The 13,806-nt window shown below is 41.3% G+C and overlaps 1 protein-coding gene across 2 annotated transcripts; it reads right to left on the bottom strand.

Annotated features, from left to right (window-relative positions):
• Positions 1 to 204: 204 nt before the first annotated feature.
• tmem86a (transmembrane protein 86A) lies at positions 205 to 12,949 on the bottom strand. 2 transcript variants are annotated; one of them, XM_086029025.1, is made up of 3 exons: positions 12,794 to 12,949; positions 4,741 to 5,005; positions 205 to 2,165 (listed from the first exon to the last, which is right to left on the bottom strand). In XM_086029025.1, the coding sequence occupies exons 1-3, from the start codon at positions 12,812 to 12,814 to the stop codon at positions 1,738 to 1,740; spliced, it is 714 nt and encodes a 237-aa protein (XP_085885151.1). In that variant the 5' UTR covers positions 12,815 to 12,949; the 3' UTR covers positions 205 to 1,737. The 2 variants fall into 2 exon arrangements, with proteins under 2 accessions (XP_085885151.1, XP_085885152.1); XM_086029026.1 differs by lacking the exon at positions 12,794 to 12,949 and adding an exon at positions 5,393 to 5,619.
• Between the last annotated feature and the right edge of the window lie 857 nt (positions 12,950 to 13,806).

Here is a 13,806-nt window from a genome sequence, read left to right on the forward strand (position 1 = left end):
CTTTTGATCTGAAACCCAAATGTCTTCAGTGTACAACAAAAGCAAAGGAATTAGCCTTGTAGTTCCAATACTTTTGGAGGGGCCTGTAAGCTGTGCGGAAAGGGCTGCTATAATCATTTTTAAGGATGGTGACTAAAAATTCCTGTGTTCGCATGACAAGAGAGGTGTCTTTTTGGTTTAAGAAAAAGCCTCTGAGAGCCCAGATACATTATTTGAACACACACATATTTCATTAAGAAAACACTTTCATTTCAGTCAACGTGACACAATTGCTGGTCACTTAAAATAACTTTTCTTTCATAATGCCAACATTTGCAGCTCAGTATTGCCTATATCACACCGGTCTAAGGAAAGCTGGAGTGAATCTCAGATCAAATTGGAGTAAAATGGACTACACCCTCGACAGATCATCCATCACTCCTAAGGATAATGACACCCATTCACAAATGAATGGCCAATGAGTTTTACCTGACCAACATACCAACTCCACATAATTTGGATTGAGTTAAGATTCAGAATTCTAATACAGTACAGACTGGGTATGTTGTTAAGGTTGTTGAATAGCAGACCAAACAACAACATCATGATTATGTGTGAGTGGAATGAAGGGGATTGCAGGTAATACAACGCCTCGACTTTTAAAGTGGAACTAGACGCAAAAATGTTCTTCGCAAGAGTATGTTCTATGTGTCCCAACTAGACTAAACATGGCATTCTGATTAATACTGCATTCGTTTACAAAGGGCAAAGCTCACCTGTTTTCTGGGTTTGGTTGCGTGACGTTCACAATGCAAGTCCGAGGGCAATTGTGACGTCAATTTCAGTCGACAGCAGAGGGTTGTAAAATGTTAAAACGGCGGCCCCCTGAGATGGATGAAAACGGATGGATTCATCTGTTTAATATTTAATCCCAAAACGCAATGGCTAGTACAGGGCACAAACAACATCTTGCGAAGACTATTTTTTCGCTTACTTCCCTTAAAAAAATAAATAAATAGCACCCTCAGTACAGGGGAAGACAGGATCAACTCAAGTGTGGAGTCCAATATGGGCAAGTCAGTTAGAAATCCCTTCTTGTAGACAGCTATGGCTACATCGCAGAAGTTAAATCAAAGGCAAATGCACCTCTTGGTTTTCAGCTGCCTTCGATCTAACTTTGGGGGATAATTTTGACCTGGTTGAATGAGGATCTACACAAATGTGACAAATTTACACACAAACCTGATGAAAAATTGTAAAATATCACAAATATTGAATTGCATTTCTGGACCAAGTTAAGTTGATTTTTAAGTGTCTTGAGTGTGAAGACGATGTATTGCTAAAGTAATGGAGGTATAGGTATAAAATAAATCCAGACCAACCCCCAACACATTCCCTAAAGTCCCCAATGGCATGCTACCCTTAAACAAAAAAAAAGAAAAAAAAAAGAAGAACTAATACTCTGTCAGGTATGTTAGCAATACCGTACACATATCCACGGTCATCAAGTAGCAGGAGGCATTCCATTCAGGGATCAGAAAAGGCAGGGAGGACTGCTGTTGGGAGAGGCTGAAGTTAATACTACCACAGCATCATAGTAAGGAAGAGGTGTGAGACTATCATACGAGACTGTGGTGGTCCAGTTGCCATGGCAACAATGGAGATGAAGACTGAGGCTAGGTGATGTGGTAGTGAAATGTGTCTATGATCACTCGGGGAGCAGCTACCACCTATTTGTCACAGAGACAGAGAGGCCCCTCATATTCTCTTCCGCGCAACCTCCACATCCTGGCATTCCACGGCTGACAGAGCAATCAGCATCTGGGCAGCGTAGTAGGTTGCCATGATGATAGCCCGCGAGTGGGGCACAGGGAAACAGAACTTGTTGACGGCTATAGTGAGGTCGGATACCATGAACAGCACAGCGCCCAGACAGGCTGACAGCTTGGTCCAGGTCCACAGGTCATTGGCTAACTGCAGACCCGCAATGGCCCTCCAGCCCATGAAGCCGATCAGAGCAATGTAGACAGCCACCAGATAGGTAAACGGGCCTGACAGGTAAGGGTAGAGAAGCATATAGCTCACACTGGACACAGCTGTGATCACCAGCCCTGCGCGCACATTGATGGGCTTCATTCCAAAGGCAGATGAGTAGAGGATGTGAGTGATGGCAAACATCAGCAGACCTGTGAAATAATTAAAACATCAGTCTCAATAGAAAGCCTAGAAAACATCTAGAATACATATCGTCGCTGTCCTGTGAAAAACACTTAGCTCCAATTTTGGAAACTTTTTTTAATTTTCACATTAATGCGATGTCTGTAACGCGGAAACACCATTCATGTAAAAATAAGAAAATGAAAAAAAAATGGAGATAAGTGTTTTTCACATGACAGCGACTATATGTGAAATTTAACCTGTTCATCCTGCGTAACATTGTGTTTATAATGTGGGACAAGACACCCAAAAAATGATCTGGGAGAGGCTAGCACCAATTGCTGCCGTGTGCCGATATGACCAAGACATTCTCAGGAGTCTTTTTTTCATAGGCAAATATCACATGACTCCTTCTTGTGACTGGCTCCAAGTCAGCTCTTAGATCCTTCGGAAGATCCAAAATTGCATGGTCGAATAGATTATATGACGCGATAGTTTTTGTTTCTGGCATTTAAAAAAAGATAAAAGATTACACAAGGGGAAAAGGTCTTTGCCGCTAATTTTGCGAGTGTCTCCTGTTCACCAACGCAACCGCAATCATCAGCACGCACAACATTGTTGATTTGCACATGCCTTTCAGATGTGGTATTTGAAGATACAAAATCAACCGTCTTAGGTCTGACAAATCACATTGCATGGGCAAAATTCACTTATTTGCATTTACTCCTCCCAGAATGTGCAGTTCAACTTTGCAACAATTTTGCCCAACATAATCCTGGATGCGCCCAGTTAGTAGATCAGCTTCCACATCTGTTTGAATATGTAACCGAGTTCAAGCCATTTTTTGTGCAAACTTACCTTTACCGAATCAGGCCCTTAGTGTTCTCATAACAGATCTATATGGGCGTGGCAGACAAAGGTAAAATGCGTCTGAGTCTTTACTTAGTCTATGAATTCTCAAGGTACAGTACAATGCTATGCGTATGCAGCAGAAAACAAAGCAAGACTGCACATGCCATTAGGCCTATAAATTATCAAGCCTAATGTCAGGTTGTATACACCAGTGTGTCATGTGCAGCGTGACTTTGTTTTGCTGTTTCCTGTATGAACTCTCTTCCGAACTTCAATCTTAGCCTCTTAGCCAGGAACAATGATTGGCTTCCAGGAACTGTTTGTTTCCATCCATCCAATTTCTAAACTGAATATCTGAATATCCTCACGAGGGTCACGGGCGTACTGAGGTCTATCCCAGCTGTCTACGGGCAATAGGCGGGGTACACCCTGAACTGGTTACCAGCCAATCGCTGAACTATCTGTTTCCTTATGTTGCTAATGCTAATGTCCATTGAGCCAGGGTATAAAACTATAGTTAAACTCCAAACACACGCACTAACCTCCATCATTCAAGCGGTATGAATTGCGTTTAAGTAATGGCTTCATGCAGTGGTGGTCGTTAGTTACATCACCGACAGTAGGTATATATCAAGTGAAATATCATGATATTGATTGAATACCATGAGAGTGTTAATGGATTTTTCTTTGAGAATTGTATAAAACAATACACACATTTGTGCCCTTCTACTAATTAAATCCAGTATTTACATATGGTATACATCAATTTCATCCTTATTCTATATATCTTATCCTGTTCAAAGGCATTTGGTTTTCTTCAATATCCAGTCCTGTTGTCAAACAGAAGTCACAATTCTCTGTTGACCAATCAACAGCACTGTATTGTTTCTGTACAACACCAATGAAAGGATACTGAAGGGCACAGGTCTGTTTGCTTTCACAACAATGAAAAAGAAAAACTCAAGCAAAAAACACTGCTAGGTGAAAATACCTCCTGATGCAAAAAGGTACAGGTACAGTATGTTCCCAAGTTGTCAAAATAACTTTTAGAGCGCTATTTTTGTAGATAGCGTATGTACGCTCCACTGAGGGCATTTTCTTCCAAAGGGACCTGGCGCACCAACTATTTGGTGAGGGAAAGTAGACCGAAGACCAGCTCAGGGAAGGTCTGGTCTCTACAGGACACGAACGATAGGCGTGGAAGGCGGCCTCTTCACAGCAGTGATCTGTGATTGTCCTGGCCAAGTTTACATCATCCACCCATGGAGGTCTGCTTGCAGTTCCTTATGACCGTACTTTACAGGCTTTCATCTTCTGCATGGACTCCAGCGAGTCTATTTCTGCTTCCGCAATGTCAAAGACTGTGTGCGCCTCTCCTGTGCTGAATTTAGAGGGGATAAGGGGAGCTGCTTCCATTGGCTGGGACACAAGTCGGGTGTGTTCACTCCCACCACAGCGAAAACACCCCTTTCTACCTGTGCCTGTTTACAAAATACCAAGAGATAAAACTCTACTGATGCGCACAGTTGGGACTGCGTTTTGCACAAGACATGCGCTGGGCACGAAAATAGAGCAATTAGAGTACCTCTCCAGTGATAAGGCAATTCTAGGTATGATGACACTCAACTAACACAATTTCTGACAACTTCTGTTGGATTTTCGTGCTTTCCAAGACAAAGTTGAAGGAATTGCCCTTTAAGGGGTCAAATTCATTGCCATCTGTGCAACTCAGCTTGTAACATTTCTTCTCACCGTGGACGAAGTAGCCTTGCTCCTGCCAGATGAGGAAAGCGTCACCCAGAGCAGAAAAGATGAGGCCGGCAAGGATCTTGCGAGCACTGGAGTGAGCCCCCAAGAAGCTGAAGCCATGTGCCAGCAGGAACACCCAGAGGCAGAAGATGGGCAGACATTTGATAAGTGCGCTAAACCAGGATGGACTTGAGGTTGGCAGCCAGAGGACGAAGTAAACACAGGTTGACTTGAAGAATGGCACCAGCTTGGGGCCTTCACTCTTGACCTGAAAGCAGATTAAATATGTAGATCATTACAGTCTTAATGTGATGCTCTTGTGTCTCTGATTTTTATGATGTTCTTTGTCTCTTATTATTTATTAATGGCCATAAAAATAATACAGGAAACAATGTCTAGACAAACAGTAGTTCAAAGTAGAGTACTTCTCATTATGTGCAAGAGTAGTTTGCGTTAGATTGCGCAAGAAAAGCCTGTCCTCCTTGTGGTCTTAGGGAAGATATACACACCATTGTGTACTAAACTCAAACAAGAAACTGGCTTTACACATGAACATCTACGTCTATGCCATTGTATGACTCCCTATAACCTTTTCTCTTCCTCTTTTTCGACAAACCAGACATCTTGTTTTTCTTTCCTCTCTTCTTCCCAGTACTTCTTTTACACTTGAGGCTTGTGCCCTTGAATACTCCCGACTATGTAAACAGTCCTGCTTGTTTCCGTTAAAATGCATGAGGCCCAAGTACATTGTGTTACACGCCCCAAAAAAAAAAAAAAATCAAAGCACTGTTTCCTAACACCTCGAGAAATGACATCCACCCGTGGTTCTGAGAATTGAATATCCAAAGGCAGAAAGCGATGGGTGGTCGGCGCCGATGAAGGTTGTTGATTTGAGTGTGAAAGTTGAGAAAGATGAGATGAGTGGGAAGAAGGGAAGAAAGGGGGCCATGGAGGAAAACGGCTGATACAAGGGCATGTTGCAAGAACCGGCAACTTGAAGTCCCTCTCCTAAACCATGCAGTGGGAGCATTGTCTGACAAAGCTAAAGCGACACTTTGACTGCACCGTTCACAAAAGAATAAGTGGGGCAGAAGAGAGGAAGCAGGAGTATGCATGAGGAAGGGATACTCTGAAGGAGGAGCAACCGGATTTAGCAATGGTCAAGTGATGTGGAGGAGAGTTGAGGAACAATAACCCCTTTCACGATGACCATTTAAGTCGGCTTTTTCGATACTTTTTCTCCAGACTCGCTGCCCTGAGTGTAAGGTACCAAAGACTTCTGACATAGTACCAGAGGCAAAACACCACCAGCCATGAGTGTGAATTTTCATAGTTAAAGTCAAGTCAAGCCAAATATATTTTTTTCAAGAATATGTTCTATGCAAGCCCACTAGTTGAAACAAGGCATTCTGATAAATATTGCATTTGTGGAATAAGAGTTAATACACTCGTTTTTAGCCGTAGTATCTAATGGAGCAATGCCCTTCCTTCAAAATACTCTACTCAATGGCCAAATTAGTCACATAATCTCAAAACAATGCATCTTAATTTCTGAGGAACTATGGAAGCGTGCTTCATGAATTGCTTCATGGAAAAATATTGCATGAGTACAAAACAAATATATCAGGAGGGGATTAAGAACATTTTTCTTTTTAAATATAAACACAAAGAACCACAGGAAAAAAGGAAATACTACAAGTATCGGAGCTTTAAACTTGCAGTGTGTGTGTTTATGTGTGTGTGTGTGTGCGTGTGGGGGTGTGTGTGTAGGTGTGCGCGTGAGTGTGGATTGGATAAAGTCCACGCATGCACACACCAGGATTACATGAAGACCTAGAATTAGGGTACGGAATGTGCAATTTTTTCTGAATTCCTGTATATTTAAAATTTGTAAATGTGCAATAAGAAGGGAGCAAATTTGTCACCTTTTGGTTTTTGGCCACCTTTTGGTTACTTTTTGCTACAAACAGCAATCTTTAAGTAAGTGGGGGGTGGGGGGGGGGGGCGAATGTAAGGATGGAAGCGCTTTAAAAGGACGAGGATGGGTCGGAGGACAATTATTTTTCTGATCACGGATGGAGGGGTCGAGGATGGAAGGGTACCCAGGTCGCGGACGGAGGACGGACCGGCAAAAAAAGGGTAAAGTGCCCATCTCCGCAGCCAAATAAAACTCGAAAAGCTACCAACTCGTCTGATCAAGGAAAGGGGTGTAACAGTTTAGGGGTCACAAACAGGCGGTCGGCAGGCCGGATGTGGCCGAGGGATTACCTGTTGAGTACCCCTGTTCTAGCCCTACCGGTACCTTCAAATAATGTAAACACATGGTCACAAGAACGATTTATTGCACACAGTCATAATGAACTAAAAATGCACATCAAGAGGTTATTTATTCTCTTAGAGCCTGTAATCCTATGCGCTTGTCTGCTATTGTGTGTCCTCATCAGCAGTTCTTTCCTCCTTCCTGTGCCAGTCAGGTCAGTTTCTCCCTGTCCTTCCTCCTCTACAGTACCATTACCTTATTCCATCAACAGAGCACTATTCCCTTATATCTGCCTCTACATTTTGGGAGCTGACGATGTCACAAACTGATTTGTTGTCTAAAAACCACTGATTTCCATATGTGTCACATTTTCAGAATATACAGATCAAATTAGGCAGGTAAAGTTGTCCTCTTAAGTTTACATGCACTGGCAGAATTTGGCAATTTAGAATATTGTCAATTGTTTTGGAAAAAATGAATGAACATGGACAATCTCATTTTTCTTTATTGTTATGTTTTGTTTAATGACTGTGCTATTCTGAAATACCTTTTACTGTGGTTTAAATTGAATCCACTTCAAAATAAAACGTGTTTTGCCCAATCACTCATGTTTCCTTTAAAGAATCTTACACATCTTAGACATTCTCCAAGCATGTGTAAACTTATGATCACAACTGTATACATTACACTAACTTTTACCGAGGAAAAGTACTTTCTGCTTACAGTTGCCTCCCGACAGCATTTATTCCAAAATAAAATAACATAACATAACATAACAATAAAAAATAAAGCTGTAATTCAACTTGAAAATTAGACTGTATTTCTTCTTAACTACTGGTACATAAAACTGTGAGTCAAAGTATAAGGCCGTCTTCTGTGACATTAAAGAGGTGGGAAATGGATGGCAAGCTGATCAGATCTTAACTGATCACAAAAGTATCTTATTTATATGCTGAGTATAAAACTCAATATTCGAGAGGTTTGCTAAAAAGTAAAATGCTGTAATATCTGACCCAAGGATGCAGAAAAGGAAGCAAGTACCGGTGACTTTGCTCTAATTTAACAGGAATAAGTTATTACTTCCTTTCTATTGTTTGTGTCAAGTAAACCAACAAAATCTACCTAATTGAGGCAGCGCTGCATCATAAACAAAAAGGCTCTATGCCTTGCAATAAGAACATGGAGAAGACCAACAAGAGAAGACAAAATAGAGAAAAAAACTTCAAACCAAATCGTTGCTGGGTCATTAATTGCATAAATGGGCCAAGTGCCTTCAGTCTTTTATCATTATTGCGCTACTCTGCAGTCAATTAAGTTAGAGCTGACAGCATCAAATTCAGATGTCGTTTAAAAATGTAGTTGACTCCACTCAGTCTGAGTGAAGCTTCAACTATGTCCGCAGGAACACTAGGAAAGAAATCAGTAAATGCAGCATAAAATAACTACCGGTACTGTATTTTCTGGACTATATGCCGCCCCTTTATATAAGCACCCACTCTATTTGAAAAAGAAAAAAAAGAACAAACAATATATAAGCCGCACCTTTATATAAGCTGCACCTATCTATGTTGAAAAATGTGATATTTACTGCGTTTACAGAATGATTTTGAACTGTAAATGTACATGTATATACCTGAACAGATTCTCTCCTAACACTGCCTTTTAACATGGCAGCAACTTTGCTGATTAAAACGGAACAGAACCACTTATTAGGGGTGTAACGGTACGCTAAATCACATTTCGGTTCAGTTAGGTTTTTTGGAAACTTCGGTTCGGTATATTTTCGGTCCAAAAAAAACGGATGCTTTTTTTAAAAAATATGCTTATTTTGAAAAGATGACAAATAAATGGTACATTTTTTAGAAAAAATAAATAAAAGCGAACCATTCGGGTGATATTCTAAGAAATTACACCAGAATAAAAAATCCACCAACAATAAAGTTCTCTTCATTTTGTAAATTATGAAGGCACTGGAATCTTTAAACACTCAGCAGCAATAGCCTATGACACACCTAAGTATTCAAGTTAAAAGACAAGTTGTCATTACAGTACATATACACTTTTAGTGATTGAAAAAAATACATACAATAACAGTTACAATTATTGCTAACTATATTAAAACTCTTTTTATAATGAAAAAAATACAGTAACTTTAAAAAGTCTATGAAATTGTATACACTTTTTAGACATTGAAATCTTTGTTCAGCAGCATATTGTAACAAATTGGGTTATCTGTGTGGTGGTCCGATTTGTGTGTTGCTGAGTTGTGATGTTTCCGAGGTTCATGAATGCATCATACGGCAAGCAAGTGGAGCAGCGGAGAAAGAAGAGAGTGAGCAGTTGTACTTGGATTAAAAAAAAAACTTATAATTAAACTACGTCTGACGGCGTGTTCCTGGATGACGCTACAATATGATAAATCTCGCTATTTAAGTTAGACGTTTTGGGCTGAAAAAACTGCTTGCTTCCTCTTCTAAGAAACATTCACAGTCGGATGAAGCCGTGCATGTTAGACGTGCTAGCCACTAACCGCAATATAGCGATTTCATGTAGCAATGTCGGCACACAACTTTCAGACTTATTCACGCACCTTTCCCCATCGGCGATGGGGAACAGGAAAGCCAGAATGTTCCCAAACAGGAGACCGCAGTGTCCGCGGGGATCTTCGAGCTCTGGCTCTTTTCTGGCTCTCTCTTTTGTGCCGCCACTCTCGTCTACCGCATGCAAACAGCATCCGTGCGTAAGCTCGCGCTAATAAGTGGACCAAACCGAACGCAAGTGGACCAAACCGAACATGCCATACCGAAACGTATTAATACACCCGAGTGTACCGTTACACCCCTAGTACTTCTCTGCTAATAGGGTTGCGTCAGGAAGGGCATCCGACGTAAAATGTTTTGCCAAATCAATGTAAATCGTGCGTGCACTTGTTTCGCTGTGGCGACCCCTGAGGGGAAAAGCCGAAAGGATAACAACATCTTCATTTCATTGCCCACTGCCACTCCAGTTTGCCAGTAAAGGTCCACCTTTTATTGCTCTACTTCGGCATACCACGTAATGCATAGCCTAGTGCATAGCGCCCTTGCCTTTTGAACTCCTCCCACTGCAGTCACACCCTGTTAATGGCAATTGTATTGTTTTGTATTGTAATTCCGGTTAGAGCGCCTCTAGCGGTGGGAGAAAAATCCACAGAATAGCTACAGCTTTATATACGCTGCATGGTTCAAAACCTAGGAAAAAAGTAGCGACTTATAGTCCGGAAAATAGGTACATAATTTCGGAGGAAATGTCATAGCTGCTGATAGCACATTGCTCTGACCATTCCTTTTCCAAACAAATAGTTGTACATTTAGTCACTAATTTACTCTTTACAAAAAAGCCTTATGGGATGAATAATTTTAGAAAATACTCTGCAAACACCATAGCTAAATAAATGACAACATCCTTGAGCCACAAAGATCTGTTCCAAATCATAAAATAATAACAGCAAACAGTACAGCGTTACATGCATGCTATGCATTTTCTGTGAATCCCTGAACCGAAAAACATAGCAAGACAAAACTTGGTACAGTAGAAACAATACATACATACTAAATAGTGTCCTGAAATGTATCACACTGGATAGGATTCATCAAGGTGCAGTTGCCAGCTACTCTTAACCTTAAAACCCAGGTAAAACATTAAATCAGGAGTGCTCAAGTCCAGTCCTCAAGAGCCTGTTTTCCATCTCTCCTTTCCTGCAACACACCTGATTCAAATGATCACGATCGTTATCAGGCTTGGCCAAAGCTTGCTGATGCGCGGATCATCTGAATCAGGTGTGTTGCAGGCTGGGAGAGATGGAAAACATGCCGGATAGGGGCTCTTGAGGACTGCACTTGAGCACCCCTGCACTAAATGGCATCCCATAAGTAAGACATCCATTATTCAGTCTGACTCATGTTGCTCAAGTGTCAGAAACATGATACAGAGAAACATAAACCACCTGTATATGCCCGTATAAATAGAGATGTGAAACATAGGATGGCCTTGGCAGACAAGTGGCACATGAGTCATAATAAAGTAATTCCCATGTAATATGCCACAACACTGCATCCTGATACAATGGGCCCTATTTTCGTGCCGGGCACAAATCTAGCACAAAGCACAGTCTGACCGTACGCATGGGTGGAGTTTCTTTCTTTTGGCATTTTGATAGACTGCGCACAGGTAGAATTGGGCGTAAGGGGCATTTACACCTTTGTGCGCTGTTGTGGGATGGAAGTAGACATTTCCCAGCCAATCCGTGCAGTGTCCCTCATTTGTATCAAAAACAGAGTGGTCGAAGCGCAAACCCGAGTATGCTGTTCCTGATATTATGGAACCAAAAAAAAACCCCCCAAATTGGGGATCGTACCCAAGCCCCTGGCTTGGAAGCGCAGAATACTAAGAAAACAAGGGCCGTTGGCTCGCCATGTTGCCTTATAACAGCAATGGAAAGTGCAAAGAAGGTTGGCATCTGTTATACATTTTCAGATTTGGGACCTTTCTCACTGTATATGCCCCCTCTATTCCAGCAAAATGCCCCTTCAACATGCACATTAATCTATTATTGATTAGCGATCAATGTGCACCTACTGTAATACATTTACATCGACTGGGGGAATCATGTGTGTTGGGAACTGCTCTGAGGCTGTGTGTTACGTTATGCTTTGTATAGAACTGTACTGATGGTTTCTACAATTGCAACTCGACACTGGTGGTATTTAGAGGTGGATTAAGTTGGATGAGTCCCCATTGAAGACCAAGGAACAGAATACATGGCCTACATCTGTTTTATATACTATTTTACATTTATAAAGAATGGTGCTTTGTAAATACATAACGTAGTGGAAACTGATTGCCAGTCCTTTTATGTTGTCTTAACATAAAGCTTTGTCCTTTGGTGAACTTGAGCTGGCACCTCGATTTCAGACAGCGCACGAGTGTATTTTCCATCAGGGGCCATGGCTGGGTCTAAATTAATTTAACAAATTCACACTGCTTGACCAGCATCACCGTCACTATGGGAACTAGGCTGCCTGGCATGCATTCCTTCACACAGCCTGCCCTCACAATAATCACAGGCTTCACTTGAGGATTTACTTGCAAAGGGCCAAGTTACAGCACACCATCAATCCTTCATGGCCACTGCAAAGGAACTATTGGTTAGAATGACCATCTTCCCTCACTGACACTTAGAGCAATATGTAATGGCATTAGTAGGCTACGCTATACAAAACAATGCTAAGTACAGCTGCTGCATTATTACACATGAAAGCCGAGTTATGTATGGCGCATGCGTCATTGGAAGCGCAAGAAAGAAAACACACTCTCTCACACACAAAAGGTCGTCACGTGACTTTCCCCCTTTAGTTTAGGAATTGGTAGAAATGTCTAGATTGTACACTTGCTCTTGCTGCGTTTAAAACACACCCGATGTATGTCGTCGTATACAAGTAGGGAACGACGACACGGACAACATATATGTGTTGGAAGAACCTTATTGTTACTGTAGACCGCATCATAAAGTATTAATTATGCTGTCCCCGAAAGAGATTACGTTGGATCCTCCATGGTATCCATGTATAACATGGCATGCACAAGTAACGGCGCAAAAATACGCATATTTTACTGGTGACTCGACAATGACAACACAATGATACAAGCGTTTTTTAAGCATGCAGCGATTTGTTATGGGACGATTGTGCTAATCACACTAGCAACCACTATCAGCACCAGTCGTTTTGTCAACGCTAGTGTGAACGTGATACTCACCACAGTGACTGGGGAAACCATGTCGAGGACGTTAGTAATGACGTTGTGTAGGTAGATGTAGGTTATGTCCTCTTGTTTAGGTTCTTCAGCGAAGAGATGCCGATTGTTTTTGTCCTCTCTCCGGTGGGCGGGCAGGCATACTGTAGGAGGTGAGCAGCTTGGCTCTGTTGACCAATAGGAAGGGACACTGGACCCTTAGTAGGCGGGACAAATGTGAGTGACGCCCAGATAGGAAGGGCCTGTCTTATGTTTACATCTGGGAGCAGATGGCCTTTTATTTACATCGAGCTACGCCATTGAATTTGTGTAAGTAAAATGAAAGAAATGAAAACAAAAACAAACAAAACAAAAAACAAAATATAAGTGTTTTAATCCAAAAAATATGACCAGTTGAAGTTCTCATAACACTAAGACTTCACAGTTTTCCATGTATCTGCTGACATACATTTTAAAAAAGCGTCATGAATGTCACATTTAGAATTATTTGTTGCATATGATACTTATGTTTTATTAGCCTATGCTAGTGTAATATTTGAAGATATAATAAAGTTCATAAATATATCTTAAATAGCTCGTTAAGTCGTACACGTAGATAATAATCAAATAACATACACTTCAAATATGTTCAATTTATAGTAGGCGAGGGTAACGTTTTAATACGAATAGCGTAAAAGTCCCACTAGGGGGAGACCTTGTCACTGATCTAGCACCAACATCTATTCATCCTTTCATTTACTAATACAGCACTCTGAACTCAATTCAACTTTGTTTACAGAAAAAATTTTTAAAACTGTATGCCGTGAAACAATTTAAAACATTGCAAGAGATCCGTAATAAGCACAAATAAAATAAACTAGTTAAAAAATGGCGGCACGGTGATCGACTGGTTAGCAAGTCCGCCTCACAGTCCAGAGGTCGTAGGTTCGATCCCGGCTACGGCCTACCTGTGTGGAGTTTGCATGTTCTCCCCGTGCCTGCGTGCGTGGGTTTTTTTCCGGGAACTTCGGTTTCCT

This window comes from Filicampus tigris, chromosome 4, assembly GCF_054856515.1.
Source record: "Filicampus tigris isolate MCC_2025a chromosome 4, RoL_Ftig_1.0, whole genome shotgun sequence".
NCBI lineage: Eukaryota > Metazoa > Chordata > Actinopteri > Syngnathiformes > Syngnathidae > Filicampus > Filicampus tigris.

Bases quoted from the DNA above. Each gene is read 5' to 3' on its own strand.
- tmem86a (XM_086029026.1), bottom strand. From the start codon at position 5,485: ATGTACTTGGGCCTCATGCATTTTAACGGAAACAAGCAGGACTGTTTA. The intron at 5,006-5,392 runs GTACTGGGAAGA...ATCTGCTTTCAG, and splicing joins AAGCCTCAAGTGTAAAAGAA to GTCAAGAGTGAAGGCCCCAA. The intron at 2,166-4,740 runs GTGAGAAGAAAT...ATTATTTCACAG, and splicing joins GCAAGGCTACTTCGTCCACG to GTCTGCTGATGTTTGCCATC.